This window comes from Juglans microcarpa x Juglans regia, chromosome 1D, assembly GCF_004785595.1.
Source record: "Juglans microcarpa x Juglans regia isolate MS1-56 chromosome 1D, Jm3101_v1.0, whole genome shotgun sequence".
NCBI classification, from domain to species: domain Eukaryota; kingdom Viridiplantae; phylum Streptophyta; class Magnoliopsida; order Fagales; family Juglandaceae; genus Juglans; species Juglans microcarpa x Juglans regia.
The window spans coordinates 31,426,697-31,452,743 of record NC_054594.1 but is presented as its reverse complement, the minus strand read 5'-3'; the positions used below and the strand labels follow the sequence as shown (position 1 = coordinate 31,452,743).

Genomic DNA, 26,047 nt, shown 5'->3' with positions numbered 1-26,047 from the left:
GGACACCCACAAGCCAATGGCCAAGCCGAGGCGACCAACAAGACCCTCCTCTCCACCATTAAGAAGAAGCTCGGAACGCACAAATGAGCATGGGGTGAAGAACTCCTGAGCGTACTATTGGCATACCGAACAACTATCCGAACCCCCATCGGAGAAACACCATTCACCCTCACTTATGGGAGTGAAGTAATAATCTCAGTAGAAGTCGTAATGCCTACCTTTAGTGTTCAACACTTCGACTTAGACGCCAATAACAAGAGGTTAGCTGAGCAGTTGGACCTGTTGGAAGAAAAAAGGGAAGAGGCGGCTATGCGAACGACAAGTAACAAGAGAAGCAGAGCAATATTTCAACAGAAGAGTCAAGCCACTCTCCTTCAAAGTGGGCGACCTGGTGTAGCGACAGACTGGAGTAACCACCCAAAAAGAAGGAAAACTGGGACTATGATGGGAAGGGCAGTATGTGGTGACTGCAAGCAATCTACCCGGCTCCAATCTCCTTAAAGACAGTTAGGGGCACGAGCTCCCCCACCCTGGAATGCGGAACATCTGAAGAAGTACTAAGTATAGGGACAAAATGTAGTACTTTTTATGAACATTGTAAACTTGTTTGATGAATGAGAATGCCCAAATGTTTATCTCAAATTCTTTGTTGTCTAACCTTGGAACTAACGAAGCTGAGTCACTAGACTCGTCACGGGGTCGAAACCAGGCACCCTATCCTAGGTCCTTGTTAAAACCCCGCGACCACCCATCCAACAAAGCCAAGTCCCTAGACTCGCCCTGGGGTTCAGGCCAGGCATCAAATCCCGAGCCCTTGTCAAGGCCTCGCAACTAAAGAAGTCAAGTCCCTAGAATCAATGCGGGGTACGGCGAAGTCTCTTAACTTTCTGACCCCTCGTCCAACAAAGTTAAGTCCCTAGACTCACCTCGAACTTGAGTTCTTGGACTCGCTACAGGGCAAAGCCAAGTCCTTAGACTCACCAAACCCCCATCTAACAAAGCTGAGTCCCTAAATTCGCCTCGAAGTCGAGTCCCTGGACTTGCTATAGGGTAAGGCCAAGTCTCTTGACTTACCAACCCCCATCCAACAAAGCCAAGTCCCTAGATGCGATCGCCGTGGGGTCTAGGCTAGGCGTTAGACCCCAAGCCCTCGTGAAGGCCTCACGACCAAAGAAGTCGAGTCCCTAGACTCCCTACGAGGTAAGGCCAAGTCTCTAGACTCGTCGACCCCCATCCAACAGAGCCGAGTCCCTAGACTCACCTTGAAATCGAGTCTCTAGACTCGCTGTGAGGTAAGGCCAAGTCCCTTGACTCACCGACCTCCCATTTAACAAAGCTAAATCCTAGACTGACAGTGGGGATCAGGTTGGGCGTCAAATCCTGAGCCTTCATCAAGGCCTTACTACCAAAGAAGTCGAGTCCCTAGACTCGCTGCGGGGTAAGGCCTAGTCCCTAGACTCGCCGACCCCCGACCAACAAAGTCAAGTCCCTAAAGTCTCCTCGAAGTCGAGTCCTTAGACTTGCTGTGGGGTAAGGCCAAGTCTCTTGATTCGCTGACCCCTATCCAACGAAGCTGTGTCCCTAAATTTCGAGTCCCGAGACACACTGTAGGGTAAGGCCAAGTCCCTTGACTCACCGACCCCCCCTCCAACAAAGTCGAGTCCCTAGACTCACTCCGAGGTAAGGTAGGGTCGATACACTCGCCGAACCCCCCGTCCAACAAAGTCAAGTCCCCAGACTCACCTAGAAGCCAAGTATCTTGACTCCCCGACCCTCGTCCAACAAAGACAAGATTCGCCGTGAAGTCAAAAGTAAAAATAAAAAAAATAAAAAAAAAAAAAAAAGTGGGACACAAGCAGTCAAGAGAAACATATTTCCATTTCATTTCATAAAAAATGTACAACTCTTACAGAGACGGCAACAAAAAGTGCTATACAAAGGCCTTACAAAACAAAAAATATATATATAGTCCAAGCTCGTCACTGCAGAGAAGGAGGTGGAGGAGCACCCGCTGGATACCTTGGCCTCCTAAAGTTCTTGACATATGCCTACGCTTGGGCATTCGGGGGAAGGAAGGCCAAGTCTAGAGTGTGTAGGTCCAGCCTGGGATTTTAGAGCAGGTGCTCATGCATCCATTCAAGACATTCCCGGTAGCCGTAAGACCAGGTTACATCCCAGATGGTGTTGGCCTTTGCGATCCGGGATCTAATCTCTCCAAAATGCTGCGCAACGTCGTCCAATTGAGACTTCAAGCTAGCAATCTCGATGTTGCGGCTAGGAGGTCAATGTTCCTCTGGGTTCCCGTGCGTGAGAGTTCTTCAATATGTTCCTTCACCCATTGCAGTTGCTCCCTTAGGTGTTGGGCCTCCTGGGTAAGTTTGAAGCACCTAGCCAACAACTTTGTGAGCGTTGTTTGCAACCGAGGCCCAAACCCGCTCAAACTACTTCAACTTCTCCCAAGCAGACTCCAGCTCCGCTTCCCGGGTGACCAAGTTCCGCTCGGCTGCGACACGAGCCTCTTTAATGCTTTGGTGTATAGAAGACCACCGGTGGATGTTTTCCTCAACATCGCGTAGAAGGCATCTCAGAGCCTTCTTCTTCTTCTACTTACACTCACAGTGTCTCCAAGAGTTAGTTATGCTCCTTCATGAACACCACCTCGCTGATCAACTATTTGTGCTTGGACTTGAGGTCCTTGATCTTTTGGACCGCCTATTTTATCTTTCAGTACTTGAAGCGACCCAATGTCTCGAGTTCTCGGTTGGCCTCCTCTAGTTCCCCTAGCTCCTCCCTGATCGTTGCAGCCAACTAATTTGTGGCCTGCAATGAAAGGAACACTTGGAAACGTCAAGGCATAAGGCCGAAAAGGCTCAACTAAGTAAACAGAGGGAAGAAAAGGCCTACCGATGCGAAAAAGGGAAGCTGCATCTGCACCGCTTGCTTAGTGGCTGCAGCCCGGGCTCTATCCAGTTTTGAGGTCGGTGCCTAGCTCCTTTCGACCCTAGCAAAAGAGGGATGGTGACTACCAGTTGCAGGAAAAGTTTAGCAGCAACCCCCAACTCTCACTACACAGCCCAGGTGCAACCGGGGACGGAGCCTTAGAATTATCGTCATCACTTAACTCCACGGCAATGGGAGGACCCTTGGAACTCCTCGCCTAGAAAGTTCCTACTGACCTCGTAGGACCGATCAGAATGTTCTCGTCAGAGAGGGCTTGATTAGTTTACGACTCGTCAGAATGGGCTATCACCCAAGACATCACCGTCTCTAGACGAGCCTCCTCCTTACGGTTCAGTGTGAGTCCTAGACTTTCCGTGGAAGGGAGGAACCCCCAAACTGCCTGGACAGGATACTCCTTGTGGGCAGCCTTCCCCTAGGGTATCCTAAATCCGAGCTCGAAACGAAGAAATACTTCTGGAACCTTTGCTTAATGCTTGAGTGGTGTTGCTCGAGCGAAGTAATCTTCTAGCCAGGAGTCAGGGCCTTGAAACTGCATATGCTCTCCGGCTGGCAATTGATGCAGTATACCGATAAGAACTCTCGAGCCATCAACTCGGGATACTCCTCAGTAGCCCTACTAAGGGTGATCTACAAGATGATACAACTGGACACCAGGGGTCGCCACGCGTTGGGATGGAGCTAGGTCAAGCTAGCCCGAGGTAATTGAGAACCTCGAGAACGGGACTGCAAAACTAGAGGCGAAGACCAATTGCAACCATCAACGGGAAAAGGGCCACTCGCGAAGCTGTGCCATTAGGGTTCACCATGTGCTAGCCCCTTGGGGAATTTCCAAGACGACGGAGGGGGGGATGTTGTATTTGGCACAAAACGCCTTGAGGTCCGTGCCAGAGATTGACGAAACCCAGCGTTTCTTGGAAAAGTATGGAGCAAAGAAATCAGCCTTGGGTACCATTGTGGTGGTGAGACCTAACGGGAAGAAAACAGCGGATGCAATACGGGAAGAAAAGAGGGAGACGACAGCAGAGGCAGAGCAAAAGGCCTGGGAAGGCGAATAAGGCGCTGCAACGGAAGAGAAATGGTAGGAACTCAAAGAAAGAGAAATGGAGGAACTCGAAGGAAGAGAAACGGAGGAACTCGAAGGAAGAGAAACGGAGGAACTCGAAGGAAGACTGGGAGAGACAAAAGGAAAAAGAAGGAGAAGTGGACTTTATATAGCAGAGGAAGGTTAGAGGGTCTGTGGGAAACGAAGTGACCCTGACAGTGAAGATGGCAACGAACTCCACGCTGATCCCAACAGCCGAGGCCAGGGCATGGATGGCAGCTGTTGTGTCAGGCTTGTGGGGGGCACGGACCAATGAGGTCCCGGGACGTGGAGAGAAAGGTGGTTGGCACGTCCAATCAACCGATAGGAGACAGAACAACCATAGGAAACGAGAAAAGGCATTTATTGAATGGACACACAGCCTTAGGAACTCGAATCGGCAGGAGCCGAATGGGTGACCTTGAAAACTCAACTGGCGGACGGCTCATTAAAGACAGAAGATGGAAGGGTAACAGGGGTTGATGAGACACACTCATCAAATGGACACATGGCCTCGGGAGCCGAACGAGTGACACCCTTACTGTGGAGCGTTTTGAATTCCCACCACACTTCTGTGATAGGAATTCGTGAGGTACTGTGAGGGAGGGCCCCTCTGAGTGAAGGGCCCAGGCTCAGGCCCAAAGAGATCAAGCTATGGAGACCCAAGGCCTCTCAGGCGAAAACCCAAGGTGGGCTTGAAGCCCAGACTGGGAGACTGCATATCGAGCCCATGACCATAAGCCTATTCGGAAAGGCTTTGGCACCGAGCTCGGCTATGCCAAGAATCCTACCTCAGGAGCCAGTGACCTACCGAGCCCTGCCATAAGGTACAGAGCAGATTATCACCGCTGGATGCAGGAGGCTGAACATGTCCGATCGTGGGCACATCAGACCCGAGACACGTCGCATTCAATGTGTGTCTGGGAACCCAGGATGCAACAACATGCTGCCGGTAGTACGTAGAACAGCTCAACCACATCCTGACACCTTGCCACGAGAGGATGGTAGTAGTACTTCTAACCGAGCACGACCTGACACCCCATAATCTCCCTCAGCAGTCTGGGCCGCATCCTAATGCATTGTCATGGCAGGAGGGAGTGGTGGCAAGTCTGATCAGGTACGACCTGACACACCCCGATCTCCCTCGGCAGTCAGGTCTAAACTAGGTATAAATAATAGTCATCCCTTCCACGGGAAGGCTCTCTCTGAACTTTTTACTATTCTTCTAGTTTACTCAGCTCTCTCTTCATCACCCAAGTGACCCCAAACGTCAGAGTGAATTGTTTACAATTCTTTCAATTTGGCATCAGAGTGACCCCAAACGTCACCGGAGCCTTTTCCCTCTCTTAGCTATAGGTCCCGTGAGCTAGGTTGCGGTGGAGTTGCTCGAGCTGCAAAACATGACCTCAACCACCCCCCTCAACCTCACCCTCATAATCTTCATTGAAAAAAACCCTAGCCTCCAACCGTCTCTCGCCTCTCAACCTCTTCCCTTGTCATGTAGACGTCGTCGCTCACTTCTGAACCACTCAATCACTCACTCACTCTCACGCCCACTCTCTGACTCAGTCGCATCTAGGGGTGAAAAAAAAAATCGGTGAACCGATAAATCAGACCGAATCAAATTGAACCAAACCGCTGAGTTCGGTTCGATTTTAAATTGGGTCAGTCAGTTACCGGTTCCATTTTTTAAAAACCAGTCAAAATCGGTCCAGTTTCGATTTTCCTTTTTCTAACACCGGACAAAACTGGTTCATATAAATATATATTTTTAATTTTTTATATTATATAAAATATTTTTTATATCATTTTTTATATTATATATAACTTTGATTTCTAATATATATAATTATATATAAAATAATCTTGTATTATGTGCTAAATTACTAATTAAAATAACATTAAAATTTAAAATCCTATATAAATAACTATATATTATCACTATAGTCTATAATATTAGTAGTTATACTACTACAATATCGCTATATATTATAATATAATACAATATATTATTACTATATAGCATATATATACTATATATATAATATACCGACAAAATCGGACTGGAATCGATAAAATCGAAAATATCGGTTTAGGGGTGTATCTGGTGTGCGGTATTGGTTCTTCAAATCTCAAAACCCTTATATACTGGTTCAGTTCTAAAATATGTTCAAAACCGGACCGAACTGGATCGGTTACACCTCTAGTCGCATCCTCAACCACTGTTTGTTAATGTTAGTAACTTTAAGTGCCTCTTCCGTTATCTCGGGTTGATTGTGGAGGTTTGGATCTTATCTTTGGTTGATTGTGGAGGTTTGATGAATGTATTATCATGCAGGTAACAAAATCATTAGGGTTTTGCTTGTATTATTGTTTATTTCTCGAGTTTTGGTATAATGAATTATTTGATATTATTTATCAGTGTGTGTGTGTTTGCACGTTGATGCATTTTTGCTTGTATATTTGTAAAGTAGTTTGTAGATGCTTGTATATTTGTATATTTGTAGATGCGTGTTTGCAATATGTTTCCGCTATGTTTTTTCAATGCATGTTTCTGCTGTGTTTGCAATTTGATTTTAGTTAGGAAAATATTACTATATTAGTATGATTTGGGGCTGTGTGTGATTGATTTCAGTAGGTCCAGTTTGCCACTGACCAACTCAAATTGGTTGTTAATAAGTTTTCTTTCAATCTGAATTGGTTGTAAACCAAGAAATTGTACTGCAAACAATAATTTTTCTCTAGGAATACTACGTAATGACCAACTCAAATTGTCACTTTTCTTTTTATTCCAAACTGAACAAATCCGTATAGAAAATATTATAATTAAGAAACCTGGCTAAACGAATAAAAGCCATTTATCTCAGATGGCTACTTTTATCCATGTCATTTATCACTAAAACCCGAACATGTAGAGCTTGGAAAATATGAATTTGTTGGTGAATCTATTGATGAAAATGAATCTGGTCGTGAAATTTGTAATTTGGTCATGAATATGTGTAACTTACTAACTTTGGATTGTTTTGAATGATTAATCTAGTTACCCTTTGACTTTGTAATTTTCCTTATTAATATGATGCAAAAGTTGTGATTGTTTTGAATGATTAAACTTTGATTATAAATTAAAGTTGGGGCTATTTTTCTTACTAATCTTTTTATATATTTTTTTTTTCAGACACAACTTGGAAGTTGGAACATCTGGAAGTTTGTAATAGTTAATTTATTTTGGTTCATTTGTTCGGCATTTAGAAGTTTGTAATTTGAAAGTTCGTAATTTGTTGTTGTTGGGAACATTTAATTTGGTTGGCACTTAAAAAATGTTAGATTTCTTTTGTTGTCAGAATAAGAACTTAGAAAATGTTTGTTGTTTGTTGTAGTAGTGGTAAGTAAATATTATTATGATGGGTGTGGATGATGGGTGTGGATGATGAGTGTGGATGATGGATGGTGGGTGTGGATATTTATTGTAGTGATTAGATGGATGTGGATAATTGATGATGTGAGTACCAGTAACAATAAGACTTTCTTTTTAATTTTTGGAAGCATGCTAATATGTTACTTGTTTTTATTTAGTTGTATTTTTTGTTATAATAAAAAATGAATTATTTAGTTTAGATTGTAGTCTTTGAAAAAATTAAAATCTAAAAGCCCACACATTTTTTTTTTTAAGTGGGCCAAATAAAGTTAAAGAAGACAAAATAAAAAGCTCAAAATCCGAATCCGCTCCGACAAGTCAGAGGTCGGAGGTTGGGCCTTCTAACTCCAACTTGGTCAGTGCTCAACCTGTAAGCCCATGGGACCTTGGGGGCTCATCCACCCAACTTCCCTTCTTATCAGTTAGCTTCTTCTTTAGTATCCCAAGTAGTATCTTGTTGGTTGTTTCGACTTATTTGTTGGCTTGTAGGTGAACCGGGTAAGAGTATTTGAACTTGATCCCCAATTCCATGCACCACTCACAATAATGGTTCAAATCGATTTGTCGCCCATTGTCCAAGATTATGCTGCGGGGGATGTCAAACTTGCAAACCACGACCTTCCACAGGAACTGGGTGATTTTGTTCGTTGTAATTGTCGTCAGGACTTTCACTTCTACCCACTTGGCGAAACAATCCACGGTGAGGGACACGAATCTTTACCTCCCTTACTCATGGGCAAGGGTCCGACCAGGTCAACTCCCCACTATACGAATGGCCAAGGCAACATGATTCACAGCAGTTCCTCCGGTGGGCAATGTGGTATCCAGACATACAGTTGGCACTTTGGGCATTTTCTAACAAATGCTTTTGCGTCTTTAAGGGTGTGCGGCTAGTAGTACCCTGCCCTTACCACTTTTTTGGCTAATGCTCTCTCACCGGAATGATTCCTGCACACCCCTTCATGTATCTCGGCCAATATGTATTGTGCCTCCTCCAACGAGACGCACCTTAGGAGGAGTGTCGAGAAGCCCCGTCTGTACAGGATCCCATCTACCGTAGTGAAGCGTGCTACCCGATTTTTAACCTTTCGTGCTTCCCACTTCGATTCCCACGGCGGGTACATCAATTGTGCTGGTGATTGTATGCTCTAGCAGGGGAGAATCTTCTTGTCTTGAGGTAGCCCGTGCTAACTTGTTGCCCTTCTAGTTCTCTCCCCTCGACACTTGTTGGATATGGAAATATCGAAAATGGTTGAATTTTTCCCACACCAACTGCAAGTATTTCTTCAATTTCTCACCCTTTATAGCAAATTCTCCGAGGACTTGGTTGACGACTATTTGGGAGTCAACTCTTACTTCCACTTCAGTGGCTCCCAGTGAATTAGTGACTGATAGACCAACCAATAGTGTTTTGTATTTTGCCTCGTTGTTGGTAGCCTTGAAAGCAAGCTTGATCACGTAGTTGTGTTCTTCCTTAGTATCCGTGGCCCTTCTCCCCCGCCAGCTCGGCAGGATGAGCCGTTGACAAAGATCTACCAAGGCTTGCCCGTAGGTGCATCTCATACTTTTTCAGGGTAGTCGGTGAATTCTGCAATGAAGTTGGCTAGTATCTATCCCTTTATCACCTTTCAGGGAGATGGTTGATGTTGAACTTGCTCAGTTCATCAAGCGGCCTGAGACGTTTGGCCACTGTAAGATCTTCTTCAAAGGTGCTTCTATTAGGACCTTGATCGGGTGGGTTTGGAAATACGGCCTCAATCATCAAGTTGTCATCATCAGTGCAAAGGCCAATATCCATCTGAGGGTACCTCATTTCTACTCTTTGAAAAGCCCAGCTAATGTAATATACTGGTTTTGGGTGGCCTTCGTTTCCTTTATCATGGCCACTGAAACAGTGTGCGAAGAGAAGGACAAGTACAGGCTCAGAATTTCTCCTGGCTCGACTTGGCTTAGAAGTGCTGGGCTGGTAAGATACTCCTTGAGTTTCTCAAATGCTCAGTTGCACTTGTTGTCCCAGGTTTACGCCTTCCATAATACCCTGAAGAATAGTAGGCATTTTTCCATTGGTTGGAAAATGAACCAGTTAAGGACTACTACTTGTTGATTAACCTATGTACTTCGTTTAAGTTTCGGGGTGGGATTTGTCATCCCCTACACCATACACAAACATGTAATATGTCATTTTTATCATTTTATTTAAACATATACATATTTTATGTGCAAATATGTGTATTTAAATAAAATGATAAATTACATATTAGAGTATGTGTGGCGTGGGGATGAAAAGTAACGTTTCTCCACGATTAAATCTGCTCGTTCACTGTCGACTCACTTAACAACTCACTCAATTAACAACTCGATGCCGATCCTTTCCTTTTCTGAGGGTTAGGTGTTTTGTCCTTTCTTTAAAGTGTAAGGCGGTGGTTAGGTCTTGTCTGTAATTCTCAAAGTTTCAGCAACCAAACAACCTAGTTGAACGTGACAGATGACTTGGAGATATTATGGGAAGGTTTTACACTTACAGAGGAAGAACAAGAAACTGTAGTATTCACAAAGGAAGAAACATGGAGATCAAATGTAAGAAGTCAAAATTGTCTGATTATGCTGATTCTAATGGAAAATGCTATAAATAAGGAGGCTTTCAAAGCCACGATGACACAATTATGGAATCCAAAAGGATGGCTACTCTTTAAAGAGGTAGGATACAACAAATTTTTAGTTGAATTTCATAAACTAGTGGAGTTAGAAAGAGTCCTACACGGCAAACCATGGTCTTTTGATAAAAATTTGATCTGTATTCAACTATTTGATAGTAATACTCCTCCACAAGAGATGAAGTTTAATCATGAAATCTTCTAGATTCAACTTCAGATTTCATGATTAAACTTCATGGTTTGCCTTTGGCAGCTATGACTTATGAAGGGGGGAGAGAATTGGTTCAACAGTGGGGGAGGTACTAACTATCAATGTGGATGAAAATGGTATTGTCTGGGAAAAAAATTAGAATTAGAGTAATTCTGGATATTACCAAACCTCTTGCCAGAGGTAAGAAGATTAGAGTGGAAGGAAAGCAAAGGAGGACAATATTCAAATATGAAAGGTTACCTTTGTTTTGTTTTCATTGTGGGGCTATTAAACATGCTGATAGAAGTTGTGATGTAGAGAAGGCAAGAAAAAACACAATTGGGTTTGGTAGCATCTCTCAATATGGTCAGTGGCTGAGGGCATTCCCTATAAGTACAAATGACTAGGGGGATAAAAGATATGGAGTTCATGGGAGAGGCCAAGACCAATCAATTCAAAAGCCAAGTATGGTAGAACAGAATAAAACACATGACATATTACTTGTAGAAGAACCTGTGATTAATTTTACTTCATCAGAGCTAGGCTGTTCAAACAAGGGAAAATGATTTTTACATTTGGAACATCACAATAACTATGCTGAAATTGAGGTGAATAAGTCAGTTGATATAGGATAGGAAAAAATATTTCATCAAGCAAAAGGGGTTATGACAAGGGCACAAAGCATTTCAATAACAACTTCTTCTGATACCCCTATTAATCTGTCAAATTCAATTACAAAACCTGTGGAAATGGTGAAAGGTAAGGGAGCTAGGAAAAAACAGATTGGCTGGAAAAAGAGAGCAAGATAGACTAAGATAAACAAAACAACTAAAATGTAGATGGAAACTTCTGATGGTAGTGAAACAAGCAGTAGAAAAAGAGATAACACAGAAATTGACAACAGTAATCAACAAACTCATTTCAAGAAACCACTGGACATGCTCAAACCTTTAAGGATCTTAACTCAGGAGGAAAAGGTGGTGGCTGCTGAGCAGCCCCACCATCATCAATGAAATGCATAAGTTGGAACTGTCGAGGGCTTGGGAACCCTCGTACAGTTCAAGAGCTTTACTGCTTAGTAAAGAAAAAGTGCCTAAACATCCTTTTTCTTATTGAAACAAAAAGCAAGAGAGAAAGGATGGAAAAAATTAGAAACAAACTTGGTTTTGATAGGAGTTTCATTATTGATAGTAGAGGACTCAGTGGAGGAATATCTTTTGTGGAATTCTCTTATTTCTGTAGAGTTGGAATCCTATACAAACTCACATATATCTGTCCAAGTTATAGAGCCTCAAAATGGGAAGGAATGGTATCTATCTGGATTTTATGGAAATCCTTGTACAACACTTAGGGAAGGGTGCTGGCAATTGCTAAGAAAGTTGAAACCAGGTGACAATAAACCATGGATCTGCATGGGTGACTTTAATGAAATTCTTCAACAACATGAGAAAGTGGGGGGAGCAGCAAGATCCAATATCCAAATGGCTTTTTTCAGTAAAGCCTTACAAGACAATGATCTAAGTGATTTAGGATACAATGATCTTAAATACACTTCGACAAACAATAGAGAAGGTTTTGAATTCACAAAAGAAAGACTAGATCGATTTGTAGCAAATCCGCAATTTATCAATTTGAATCAAGATATTAAGATATATGCAACAGTGGCATGTACTTCTGATCACAATTCTATTACAATAACTCTGAATACACATTCTCAGTATGACAAGAACAACAGAATGGTATTTAGATATGAATTTAATTGGGGGCAACTGAGGGAATGTCAGGACCTTATTAATAATACTTGGCTTGATAATAACAGAAATGTTAGCTCTATTACAACAGTATCCAATAAGCTAAGAAGATGCAAGAATAAGCTACTGAACTGGTGCATAATCAAAAGAAAACAGTCATTGGGAGAAATTGAGAATAGAAAGACAACACTTCAACTTCTACAACAGAGAAATACAGGATATGATTTGCAAGAAATTCAAAAACTGAACAAGGAAGTAACAATGATACTAGAGGAAGAGAACTTAAAGTGGAAACAAAGAGCAAAGCAAAGCTGACTTCAAAAAGGGGACAGAAACACTAGGTTTTTTCATATATGTGCTTCTCAAAGGAAAAAAAGCTAATCAGATTAACAAGTTGAAAAGGGTCAATGCTACAATATCATGGTGTAAACCAGGTGTTTCAGTGTTTGTTTACTAATCTATTTTCAACCTTGAACCCCACTGGACAAAGAGAGTGTCTAAAACCAATGCACTCAATGGTAACAGAAGATATGAACAATTGGTTAATTCAAGATTTCACTTTTATAGAGGTGAAAAAGGTAGTATTTAGCATGAATCCAATGAGCTCTCCATGCCCATATAATTTCTCTGCAGGGTTTTATCAGCAACATTGGCATACAGTTGGCAATGAAATATATGAGGCTGTGACAAAGGCTTTAAACACTAAATGTTGGGATAGAACTATAAATGAAACTTATATAGTTATTCCAAAGATCAGAAATCCAACTCAAGTCACTGAATATCGACCAATCAGTTTATGTAATGTCATATACAAAGCGATCTCCAAAGTACTGGCTAATAGGTTAAAAAAAAAAATCTGCCTCACTTGATATCTATTACTCAAAGTGCTTTTGTGCCAGGTAGAGTAATTACTGACAACCTCATTGTTGCTTTTAAAGTCCTACATTCTTTGAAGAGCAAAGTGAAAGGGAAAGATGGGTATATGGCACTCAAGTTGGACATGAATAAAGCATATGATATATTGAAATGGTGTTTTATTGCCGCTGTTATGGAAAGAATGGGATTTGACAAAAGATGGATAGATCTGATCCTCAATTGTATTAGAACAATTTCTTATTCTATCTTACTAAATGGGAATCCACGACCATCCTTTCTACCTTCGAGGGGAATAAGACAGGGGGATCCACTATCACCGTATATTTTTATTTTGTGTTCAGAAGTCTTCACTCAACTCTTCAACAAGGCAGAAAGACAAAAGTAATAACTGGTTTTCCTATGCATAGAGGACAGCTTACTATAAATCATCTATTTTTTTTGCAGATGATAGTATTCTCTTTTGTCAAGCTTCCTCAATACATTGGAGTAGGATGATGCACTTGATTTCTATGTATGAAACTGCCTCTGGTCAGAGACTGAATAAAGGAAAATCTTCTATATATTTTAGCAACAATACACAAGCCTCTACTAGAGATAGTATACTCAGTGTTGCAGGAATCAGATCAACCACTACCTATGAGAACTACCTCAGATTACTAGCCTTAGTTGGGAGAACAAGAATCAAAGATTTCAATAATATCATGGACAAAGTCAGAGGCAAAATGCAAAACTGGAAGATGAAATTTTAAGCCAAGGTAGGTAAAGAAATTTTGCTAAAATTAGAGGTTAAAGCAATTCCATCTTACTCTATGGGGGTATTTAGACTTCCCAAAGGTCTATTGAAGGGTCTGAATAAACTGATGAAAGGCCATTCGTGGGGACTAGGGGTGTAACCGGTCCGGTTCGGTCCGGTTTTAGATAAAATCTAGGACCGAACCGGTATGCACTGGTTTTGTATTTTCTAAAACCGATTATGCACTGGTTACCCACCTAAACCGGTACTTCCGGTTTTACCAGTTTCTGGTCCGGTCCGGTCCGGTTTTCTGATTTTTTTAAAATGTAAGTTTTACAATTTTTCATTAAAAATTTGTTTATAAAAAAAAATTGATTTAAAAAAATCTGTTTTATACTTTTATTAATATATTAGACTACATAATAGTGTATTAATATTAGACTATTGGTATAGTTATAAGTTATATATTAGTATTAGTTATAAACTTTCAGTAAAAATATGTAGTATTAATTATAAGTATAACTATAGTCATTAGTCTATATTAGACTATTAGTATTAGTTATAAACTTTTAGTGATTTAATATTAACATTTTATGTAATAATTTATAAATTATAATAAGAAATTATTTCATATATGAATATATATAATTATATATATTATATATAAAAATTTCACATAAAAATTTATAATTATACATAATATATAAAACTTATATATATTAATATATATATAATATTTTGTATAAAACTTATATATACAATAATACAAATATTATTTTATATATATATTTTTTATCAACCGGTCTGGTCCGGTCCGAAAAATCCTAAAACTGGAACCGGCCGGTTTTCACATTCTAAGAACCGGTTCCGGACCGGACCGGTTCAAAACCGGTAAAACTGGTCCGGTCTAGACCAGTTTTCCAGTTTGAATTTACACCCCTAGTGGGGACAGATTAATCAGGAGAAAAAATGAGTTGGATTAACTGGACTCAAATGGGAAAATCAAAGAACGAAGGGGGTTTGGGATTTAGAGACTTTGAAAATTTTAATAAAGCTTTTATTAGTAAAGCAGTGTTGGAGGATGATTCAATTTCCAAATTTATTATCTTCACAAGTACTGCAGCACAAATATTTTCTCCAAACTGATTTTCTCAATGCAAAACTGGGAACTAATCCATCTTATATTTGGAGAAGCTTCTTTTATGCAAGATCATTGCTTAAAGAAGGGCTGATATGAAGGGTTGCAAATGGGAAAGCTATAAAGATATGGTCAGACAAATGGCTGCCAACACCTACTACCTTCACTCTTCAAAGTGGACACAATTCACTCAGAGCAAATATGAGAGTCGAGGAATTGATTGACCAGGATACTAAGCAATGGAGGACTCTTCTCATCAAAGAATTTTTCTCTCAAGGAGAGGCAGATTTAATTTGTCAAATACCCCTCAGAAGAAACAACGAACAAGATAAGTTGATGTGGAGAGGAATTGTCAGTGGTATTTTCACAGTTAGAAGTGCTTATTTCATGCAATGTGATATTCAAGACAGAAACAAAGGTCAATACTCACACAAATCAGAGAAATGTGAAGACTGGACAAGGATTTGGAAACTCAACATTCCACCAGCATAAAAAATTTTCTTATGGAGAGCATGTCTTGACATTCTACCAACAAAAGTCAATTTATACAAGAGGAAGATTCTAACTAATCAAATGTGTCCATTATGCCTAGTAGAACCAGAAACTGTTGAACATATATTATGGGATTGCATATCAACTTCTGATATTCTGGGGCAAGGATCAAAGAGAATACAAAAAAGTAAAACATCAGTCAAGAACATCAAAGCACTTATAGAAGATATGCTCGATATACTGGACAAGTAAGACATGGAAGAGCTGGCTTTAATCCTATGGAATCTGTGGTGGAAAAGGAATGAATATGTTTTTAAAAACATATTAATTGATCCCAAGTTAGTGATTAGCAGAGTTAATAGTATGAGACAAGATGTAGCAACCTTACAAGTCAGAACTATGGCCCAAACTGAGTTCAATCTTCGAAGGAATATCACATGGAATTACCCACAACCAGGTTTCTGTAAAATTAATCGGGATGTAGCTATGGATAACAGGCAATGTATGTTATGGATTGGCATAGCAGTAAGAAATGAGGAAGGTTAATTCTTGGCTACAATGAGAAAAAAGGGAAGTTATAGTAATGATCCATCTATAGCAGAGGCGATAGGAGCACTGATTGCAACAAATTTTGGTATTCAACTGGGTATGAAACGAGTGGTACTTGAAGGGGATTTAAAAAGAGTTGTCATGGCAATTAAGAAACAAATAGAAGATGAGAGCTATTTTGGGATGATCATAAAAGATATAAAACAGAAGTTACAACTTTTTGATGTTTGTTTTACTAATCATGTCTATAAGGAAGGAAATGTTGTTGCACATATACCAAGTCTTGCATGTTTCAGACTGTCTAGTAGACTAGGAGGAAACTCTCCACTATCTTCAATGTGAATTCTGAATCTTTTTATGAATGAGATGAGACTTTATTGAAAAAAAAAAAAATAACAAAAGAATCCCCAGACGAGTTTTCTGAACTGAAATAGCACGGAGACCATTTTATTTAATCCTAAAATGGTCCTCCGTGCTATAAAAGAATCCCCAGACGAGTTTTCTCTCGCGACAAACCCTCCGTGGTCACTGTGGGAGAGGGAGAGGGAGAGAGGAGGGGCAGATAGAAGCCATGGTCTCGTTGAAGCTCCAGAAGCGGCTCGCCGCGAGCGTGCTCAACTGCGGCAGAGGGAAGGTCTGGCTCGACCCTAATGAGATCAATGAAATCTCTATGGCCAATTCTAGTACGTCATTCCCTCCTCTCTCTGTTCATTTCAGTTCAGAATCCCACTTCTGTTTGCCCAACATTATTTTCGATCCTTATCGGTTGAATCTTATAGATAACTTGATACGAAAAAACTTTATGATTTAATTCTTAGACGTTGCATATTGAAAATTCTTAATGGCTGTAGCATAATATCCTTGGTTCTCTATTTGGTTTGAGGACTTCTTTAATCCATTTTGAATTGTCTGCTTCCTTTACATGGAATATTTTTTCAAGTTTCTCCGTTCATTCTTGATGGGATCGTTTTAGATCATCAAATAATTACTTTAGGATATCAAACTCAAACCAGTTATAATGTATATTTGTTTTGTTGTCCTTCTCATTGTAAATGTTTGTGTTTAGACAAATAATACTGACAAAAAAGTGGTTCCGGGGATATTTTTATATGGTATACCAAAAGATCAATAAAATGGAGACCCAGTGCTGAATTTGGTACTCTTGCATGCTTATTCTTAATTTGTTGCGCGATTAATTATGATAAGGTGTACCTGCCTCATTTAACTTAGTAATTTCTTAGTGGCTTAATTTTCTACACCTGTTCCTTTTTTGGTCTGTATAATATTGTTGGCATCTTGGACGAAGCAAGATTGTAATACTGGGGAGCCTTTTTGGGGATTGAAATAATCTATCTGGTTCGATTTGTTTAGAAGCACAAATAACAAATTCCCAAATAAAAGCCTAAGTCAGGAGTGCCCATTTCTCTCTGTTTATATTCTCCTCCCTGAGTCTGATAATCAGATTATGTTCTTGATTATGGGGGATGGGGGAGAAGAAAACACGGCACCAACTCAATACCATTGCAAGGTAAAGAAGGGCCCACTTTTTAAAGTTAGGGGCAAAAGTAAAAGCTACAGCGAAACTGTCCATGAATTAGCTCTTTATGCTCTGCCAATGAAATGCATGCACTTTCAGGCACACACACCATGCGAGTGGGGTGGGCAGGCGAAGGCAAGGGCCAAAAGTTTTGCCCAGAATTTCAGCGTTTTCCATAGCCATGGGAGAAATTCCCCAGAAATTCACTGTGTTTTTCTTGAGCTTTTGTTATATATAACCCCTGCCCGGTGCCTTCATCCCTGGTTGGTATTGCTGAATAATTGTAGTGTGGCTAGCTTATGAAATGAATCTATCCAGATTATCGTGTTGTTGGCTGTGTTAAGTAGTTTATTCTAATGCTATAAATGATTATCATACGCAGGGCAGAACATCAGGAAACTGGCAAAGGATGGTCTCATAATCAAGAAACCAACAAAGATCCACTCTCGTGCCCGAGCAAACAGAATGAAGGAGGCCAAGAGGAAGGGTCGCCACTCCGGATATGGTATATTTTATTTATAAAAAGATTTAGTGTCTGTTTCTATTGATGTGTCTTGATTGGTGCCTCATTGATCATCTTGAGGCTGTGTCACTCGTTTTTTGTTTTTACTCTTAGGTAAGCGCAAGGGTACCAGGGAGGCAAGGCTGCCAACCAAAATCCTCTGGATGAGGAGAATGCGTGTGCTTAGGCGTTTGCTCCGTAAGTACTGGGAATCAAAGAAAATTGACAAGCACATGTACCATGACATGTACATGAAGGTGAAAGGTAATGTATATAAAAACAAGCGGGTCCTCATGGAGAGTATTCATAAGTCAAAGGCTGAAAAGGCAAGAGAGAAGACTCTTTCTGATCAGTTTGAGGCCAAGCGTGCTAAGAACAAGGCAAGCAGGGAGAGAAAGATAGCCAGGAGAGAAGAACGGTTGGCACAGGTATGCCAAAGCTTCAACAGCCATTATTGGAAAATAGTTTTTTATTATTTATTTTTGAAGAATGGACTAGGATGCCACCGAAGAATATGACCTTTTTTCCGCTTAAACTGAAATTGTGTTTTTACCCGTGATTGAAAGCAAGATTATAACACGCTTTGTACAGAATACATTCGTTATGCATACTTTCCAATGTTTGTATTTCTAGATATTGTGGCAGTGTAAGTTAACTGTCTTGACGTCACAGGGTCCTGGAGAGAGGGCACCACCAGTTGCTGCACCACAACCAGCAGAGTAAGAAAACTTTAGATTTTTTAACACTATTGTTTCTTAAAGATTAAAAAAAAAGAAAAGAGGGAGAGATTATGGTGACAAAATTGTAGACATGAATTTTGGGGGTCTTTTTACCTTTTATAAATCGGTGCCTGACCCCTGTTATAATGTTAATACTGTCCCCATGTGCTGCTAGTTATTTCTCCCAAATTTAACAGTCTAATGTAGTGTTTTTTTTTTTTTTTCTTGTTATTGTAGGGGGGGCAAAAAATCCAAGAAGTGAGAAGTGAAACATCTCCACGATGAACACTGAATACGGTTCCTTCTTGTGGATTGTCTTTCAATTATAAAGAATTGAGCCTTGGAATTCTAATTGTTATTTTGTTCTTTTTTTTCTTAATTTCTTGATGATGTATTTGTTACATTTCTCATGTCTTCTAAGACATGAGAATTTTGAACCGCACTTGAATTAGTAGAAGTACAGTTATCTTTTATTTTTGCTTTTATGATGGTTGCTAAACGTGCATGCTCGAGGTTGTGGCGAGATACCTTGGTGTCTGCATGTTAGTGGCAGTGGCTATTTTTTGGAATTGTTTTTTTTTTTAATATATATATATATATATATATATATATATTTAGTCGAGCACTTGAAGGAAACCACTAGTTTCATATGTAATTATGTATGTTGGTATTTGCCCTTCCCAGAATGAGTTACGAATGATGATTGATGGGCAGTCAAATGATTTCCGGGAAGCATTCGAGGTCCATTTGAGTGAGTGGATTCAGTATGCATGTAAAGGAGTTTTGAACACAAAATCACATTTGCTGTGAAATGGTCTCTGCTATTTATACGTTCAAACTATAATCCTTTCATTATCCCTTGTGATATTAATAGATGCTTTCCTTCTAATAGATTGGATTATCTCTGTTTTAGAGAAATATTTTGTTCAGTGCACTAACTAATTCAGCTTGTTATATAAGATGGATTGGGGACCATCTAATTAATTATACTTAGACCTCATTTGGTTATACAGATGAGATAGATGAAATGAAAGTTGAATAAAATATTATTATAATATTATTTTTATTTTGAAATTTAAAAAAGTTGAATTATTTATTGTATTTTGTGTGAGAGTTTGAAAACGTTATCATGAATAGATGAGATGAGATAATTTGTATAATACAATTAGGTCTCAATGAGTAAAGAACTGCAAAACTCATAAACTTGCTGGCCCAGAATCGATCTTTTCTTACGTGGAGCCGTGGAGGATTCCTAACCTTGGTAGCCTTGACTAGCATTCATGTATGGACACTAAGGCCCTGTTTGAATTCAAAGATAGTTTTATCTCATCTCATCTTATCATTATAATTTTCTCAATTTTTTATATAAAACATAATAAACAATTCATCTTTTTCAAATTTCAAAACAACAATAATATTAAAAAATAATATTCTAATAATATTTTATTCAACTCATCTAAAATTACCTCATATCATTTCACTATCCAAACTAACTATTCATATATATATATATATATACATACTAGCAGTTGGGCAATGTGCGAGGCACATTTGCCCCGTTGAATGAAAAATAAGTTGTTTTGTAAAATATAAACTTGCTTTGTGTTATAAAAAAAAAAAATGTAATCATAAGCAAAATAAGTGGTATATGGATAATCTTTTATGAACTCAATTTCTGCACCTAACAAGTGAAAAGAGATGCGGAAAATTTATGTCATGATGACAGTACTTTACGGCATAAATCGAAGTAATCCAACCGAAGAAAATAAAAAACAAGAAGTGGTAAAATGAAATTTAAAAATAGCAAAACCAAAGCATGGTCTTGGTCAGAGAATAGAAAATTCTGAATTAATTTTATTGGAGTGCAAAATAATATGTATCAATAGAGAAAAATACATTATAGTTAGGAAACGAAAAAGAACCCAATCGTAAAATTCTGAGTCAATTCCTCCAAAGTAGCAGTCTATAAGTAAAGCCACAAAAACTCCTACGAAAATTACAAAAATAAATGTTACAGTAATATGAGTAATATGAAAATGAAAAGATTTTAGATATTCTAGTAATAGTTTTCTTAACAAAATCTATAAATTGTAGAATTCAACCATACTACTCAATGACTTAGGGAGTACTAAAAAAATACAGAGTCTTTTATTTCTATATTATTCTCACATTTTTTCATTATTAAAGTAAGTCTCTTCTATTTTGAAAACTCCAAAAATATTATAATGGTAGAAAATTATTTTATTTAAATGATTTTAATTAATTTAGAATATTATGAAATTTAAATTATATTAAAAATTCTAATTATTTATATGATTTTATTTTTGTTTGACACTTTCTGAGCCGCTTATGTCCCTGTATGACTTGCTATAATTACGGTTGTGCTTTCTTGGGTTCTGTTTTCTGATTTTTTTCACAGCATTTTCCCGCACTTTATCAAACCCAAATCTTCCTGTGTGTTAGTTTAAAAAATATTTTATCTTAATTTTTTTTAGTATTTTTAATTAAGTTAATGTTTATGTATTTTTAAATTAATATTTTAATTTTTTACCGTTAGATTGTTTTGAAGATTTCAAGACGAAGGGACTAAATTAAATACCCAGACCCTCTTCCTTCTCCCTCACTTTTCCCTCCCCTCTCTCTCTCTCCTCCCTTAGCTCACGCGTATGCGGTACGCTGCCCCCTCTCCAAGCCGATTCTTCCTCTGCCTAGCCCGGCGCCGCCGTGCGCCGGTGAGCCTCACCACCCCTTCCACCGGCACCACCTCACTCCGACGAGTCCCCCCTCACCGGTCTCTCTCTCTCACGCTCTCTCTCCCTCTCTCTCGACTGTGCACAGCCCGAATGGGCTTCATGTTGCTGCGCTGTCGTGCGCCATCCTCCAGCACCACCACCTCCCCAGTAGCCTCCCCTCCCACCGGCCATCCCCCTGCAACAAGCTCGGCCTCCATCTCCCTGCCGTTTGCCCCCACGAAGTCCACCTCCCTCACGCACGGGTTCTCCCACTTCCACCTTCGTGCGCCGCCACCCACGGTGTCCAACCACCGTTATGAGCCTCTTTTGGCCACTATGGACCTACCCCAACCATCCATGGCCCCGATCTACCCCTCATGCGGCATATTCTCTCTCACTCTCTCACGGACTCTCCCTCCTTCCCAAACTCCAGCCGAAGATCCTGATTTGTGATTTGTGTTAAACGTGTGTGTTGATTTGGTGATTTGTGTGGTGATTTTTTAATTTTGTGGTATTTTTGTGGTGATTTTGCCGTGTGGAGGGACGTGGATGGAAATAGGGACACAAGGTATAAGAAGAAAAGCTTAAAACATGAATTACTGTTCATGTTACTGTTCATATTTATAGGGACTTTTAAATAGAAGGAGATATATTATACTTTTGTGTCAGTGTGCACTTCTAACGTGTAGCAAAAGAAAGGAAGCGTTAAGTGTTATTTCAAAAGATTTTTAACGTATATCCCACCAAATGTGTGCCAATTTCTCTAACTCGTTCGAGCTTATGAAACTGCCTTGGTACTATGAGTTTGACTCAGCGAAGCTGACTCTAGAAAGCAGCCTCGATTTGGTGGAAGAAAAACAACCACAATTCGATCGAGCATGGAAATAGTATCTATCTTTTGGTAGCAGCTCTATCTCCCCTGGCCACCATTATCATTTTCTATTAAAACAGATGAATGAATGTTTTCGGCATCATTATCAGTAATGATGACTGGGGAATCCACTTGGTGCAACTTGCAAACTTTGCTGGCCACAAGTATATATAAAAAAGTAAATTAATTTATATACAGTATTTTTTACAATATTTTATAAATTATATTTTAAATGAGACGTATTTTTATAAAATATATTATAAAAATAATATTATTTTATAAAAATATTCTCATCTTATAATATTATTATAAAATAAATTGTGAAAATATTTTATGTATATATCATTACTCGTATTAAAAACCCAGAATTCACTTTGCTTTACTTTTTATATTTCTCGCCCCAACTTCTTATATATTTGTCTTTTCCTCCATTGAATTCCACGACCAGAATCTAGCACCCATATCCGGTCCCTCTAGCAATAAATATGCACGATTTTAAAGCAATAATCTATACTTTATGAAGTTGGGCACCCATATGGTCCAGGGTCTAATACAAGTGTCTAACTCTCAGCCTTGTCCTTCTTTGGAACCCAATTCATGTTGTTGACCCTTCCACATTCAGGAAACTTATTTAAATTGCAGGCACCATTACCCATTTGTTATTTTTAAAATACCGACCTAATAAAATAAAAGAAATATTTCGATTAGCTCATGATAATCCACCTACTAATGCTTCCAAATACATGTCTTTGTTTGATTTATTAAACTAAACTTAAAAGCATGTCATAAGTGGGCGCGGATGATATATACAGCTCTCAATATGAATCACCTGCCAGAATGTTCAAAATACCCCTTACTTTGTTGGCACACGGCTTGCCATTACCAAAGGTGTTCCAGTAATTTGACCAACATACTGTTGCCGTAAGCATGTACAGGTATCCCTTCACGTAAGTACCCACGGGAATTTGCAAGGTGGAGAAAACAAGAATGCTCAATGCAGTATAAGCCTCTCAGACTCGAAGGTTGATCAAGAGGGCTTCCTCCGGCAGAAGCTTCTGCTTTCAGGCATATAACTGGCTGTTATCTTGAGCAAAAGTCGGTGAAGAAATAAGTGTTTTTTTTTTCGTACTTGTTTTCTTATTCTCTACAAAGGCTTTCAAAGAAAAACAGCTATCTTTTATCATTACTGATATCATTTTTCTGTTCTTCTTTTGGTGATTCTAGAGTTTTTAGTTGGTTTTTGTTGTTTATTGGAGATTTGGTTTCGAGTTTTATCAAATAATTAAAGCAAGTTATGTATATATAGCAGCTCGCTAGGTGATTATGGGTATGATTCGACAGTAGTGGCGATGGTACTTTTTCCATCCTTTCTTGATGGGCTGACCCGATCTGAATCCCTCAAGAAAGGCAAGAATTATGAGAATGATGTTGGAAGGGAAACTGCGAAAACAATAGCAAAGGAAGCCAGGAAGAATGAGTTGATATTGAGTTCTTCTGGCACCGTTAAGTCCAACAAATCCAACAACTTTGCATCAGTATGCTCTAAGAGAGGGAAGAAGGGAATAAATCAGGACTGCTTAATTGTTTGGGAGGTATGTTCCTGCCTGTTTAATGTTGAGATCTAGCTAATTGATTAACTTAGCATACAATTTCAAAAATCGAGCTTTTGTAGCAGTTATGATTTCTTTAGTTTGTTCATTCTGATTAACTTGTGATCAATGCATGGCCTGGTTGTTAGGAGTTTGGATGTCAAGAAGACATGATCTTTTGTGGGATTTTTGATGGGCATGGCCCATGGGGACACCTTGTATCCAAAAGGGTCAGGAAATCAGTGCCTACTTCTTTGCTGTGCAATTGGCAAGAATCTATAGCTTCGACCTCACTGGACCTGGATCCTAAAATAGAAGTGGATAGAAATCTTAATCGGTTCAATATATGGAAGCAATCCTACTTAAAAACTTATGCTGCCGTTGACCAGGAGCTTAAGCATCATCCCCGAATCGATTCTTTTCATAGTGGTACTACAGCTCTGACGATTGTTAAACAGGTGCTTAGGAATTTGCCATATCTTAGTTTTTTTCCCCATGGAATAGATTTTAAATTCGATGTCGGGTTCCATCAACCATGCCTTAGCTTTTGCCTGTTTGATGGGTATGTTCGGTTTGCTAACTAAAGTAGATGATACTAATGTCAAGGATTAAAACTAAATGAATACAAGAATTTTGTGATACAGATAAGTGACACCAAATACAAGTGGAAATGCTCTATCTGTATCACGATCTGTTACAAGAGTAATCAGACTATCTATTTACAGCATATGTCACGTGTGTGTGTGTGTGTCTGTATACCCTAATGTTTGTCTAACTTGGTGCCATCTTCATTTGCAACTCTGTCATAGTATCCGTGGCTATGCTATTTATTGCCATCTAGCATAAATCAGGAATAATTTTCCTTTCTAGCTAGGAACAATTCATGAACAGAGAAAAAAATGTCGTCCCTTGAAAGTCTTGTTTGGAGTAATAGGACTATTGTTGCTGTTTCCTCTTAAAAACTTGGGATCCTTTCTAGCTAGTATTAATTTATTGTCATCTAGCTAGATTTCTAAGATTATTTAGAGAAATAGGAATTGCCTTAATGCCTTTGACCCATGCAAGTCTTGGTTGTTTTGAGTACTTTATATGTGCCTGTTGCATATATGTGAAATACTCATATTGATAAGTAACCTGAAGTATTGACCGTCAATTGTCTCTTCAGGGGGAAAACCTTGTCATTGCAAACGTTGGAGATTCTAGGGCTGTATTGGCAACTTCCGATGATGCTGGCCATTTGGTACCACTTCAGCTTAGCATTGACTTCAAGCCCAATTTACCTCGTTAGCTCTCTCTCTCTCTCTCTCTCTGTGTGCAGATGTGCATCTATTGCTACAGATTTTCAACTTCTATCTATTTTGGTTACAGAGGAGGCTGAGCGAATAGCAGATTTCAAGGGACGAGTCTTTTGCTTACAAGATGAACCTGGAGTGTACAGGATCTGGAAGCCTAATAGTCAGACAACAGGACTAGCGCTATCAAGAGCTTTGGGTGACTACTGCCTAAAGGACTTTGGGCTTATTTCTGTGCCAGATGTGACACAGAGGAATATAACCAGCAGAGACAAATTTGTCATCTTGGCAACAGATGGGGTACGCATTTTTCTTGCTTGATAGTTGTTCCCACTCTTTCTTATCCTCCCTTTCGGCTAGCAAAATCCCCAACTCGATCTTAATCACAGAATGACTTGCATAATCGCTGCTTATTCATGATTAAGATTACAAATTTCATATTTATTGTGCATAAGATGATGAGATATGGTGTGAAATTCCATTGCAAGTGTAAGGTGAAAATGTTTTGATAAGTCCCAAGTATAATGTTTTTGACATAAGTTTGTCTTATAAACAACGGAGTCCGAGTTACTTCAAATTGTATGTGATATTTCTTCTTCTCTTCTCAGATATGGGATGTTATTTCCAACCAAGAAGCTGTACAAATTGTGTCTTCAACACCTGATAGGGAAAAATCAGCAAAAAGGCTTGTGGAGTGCGCTGTCCGTGGATGGAAACACAAGAAGCGAGGCATTGCGATGGATGACATCTCAGCTATTTGCCTCTTCTTTCACACTCCATCCCCTCAACCAATCCCCGATGTGCATGTCTCAAAATGATTGCTTATTTCCCTTGTCTTAGCAGTGATCATCAAAATTGTCGAACGTCAAATAATCAGGTTGCATGGGCCCTTGTCCTCCAAATGTAATCTTTGTACTAAATCTGTCGACTGTCATGAATACAGAGTTTGAACTGTCCAAGCTGGT

General features: G+C 39.4%; 2 protein-coding genes across 3 annotated transcripts; both read left to right on the top strand.

Moving 5' to 3' along the window:
* Positions 1-16,291: 16,291 nt before the first annotated feature.
* On the top strand, positions 16,292-19,071 carry LOC121240934 (60S ribosomal protein L19-1-like). Its single transcript, XM_041138452.1, has 5 exons — positions 16,292-16,523; positions 17,760-17,882; positions 17,994-18,307; positions 18,552-18,598; positions 18,836-19,071. Exons 1-5 carry the CDS (start codon positions 16,412-16,414, stop codon positions 18,858-18,860), a joined length of 621 nt encoding a protein of 206 aa, XP_040994386.1. The 5' UTR covers positions 16,292-16,411; the 3' UTR covers positions 18,861-19,071.
* A 3,959-nt stretch (positions 19,072-23,030) lies between these two features.
* Positions 23,031-26,041, top strand: LOC121239849 (probable protein phosphatase 2C 34). 2 transcript variants are annotated; one of them, XM_041137202.1, is made up of 6 exons: positions 23,031-23,277; positions 23,508-23,793; positions 23,940-24,248; positions 24,956-25,073; positions 25,159-25,382; positions 25,691-26,041. In XM_041137202.1, exons 2-6 carry the CDS (start codon positions 23,551-23,553, stop codon positions 25,898-25,900), a joined length of 1,104 nt encoding a protein of 367 aa, XP_040993136.1. In that variant the 5' UTR covers positions 23,031-23,277; positions 23,508-23,550; the 3' UTR covers positions 25,901-26,041. The 2 variants fall into 2 exon arrangements, with proteins under 2 accessions (XP_040993136.1, XP_040993129.1); XM_041137195.1 differs by having other exon boundaries at positions 23,033-23,277; positions 23,511-23,793.
* The last annotated feature ends 6 nt before the right edge of the window (positions 26,042-26,047 follow it).

Coding starts and splice junctions, on each gene's coding strand:
- LOC121240934 (XM_041138452.1), top strand. CDS start 16,412: ATGGTCTCGTTGAAGCTCCAGAAGCGGCTCGCCGCGAGCGTGCTCAAC. Junction 17,883..17,993: donor GGGTCGCCACTCCGGATATG/GTATATTTTATT, acceptor TTTTACTCTTAG/GTAAGCGCAAGGGTACCAGG. Junction 18,308..18,551: donor GAGAAGAACGGTTGGCACAG/GTATGCCAAAGC, acceptor TTGACGTCACAG/GGTCCTGGAGAGAGGGCACC.
- LOC121239849 (XM_041137202.1), top strand. CDS start 23,551: ATGGTACTTTTTCCATCCTTTCTTGATGGGCTGACCCGATCTGAATCC. Junction 24,249..24,955: donor CTCTGACGATTGTTAAACAG/GTGCTTAGGAAT, acceptor TTGTCTCTTCAG/GGGGAAAACCTTGTCATTGC. Junction 25,074..25,158: donor CTTCAAGCCCAATTTACCTC/GTTAGCTCTCTC, acceptor TTTTGGTTACAG/AGGAGGCTGAGCGAATAGCA.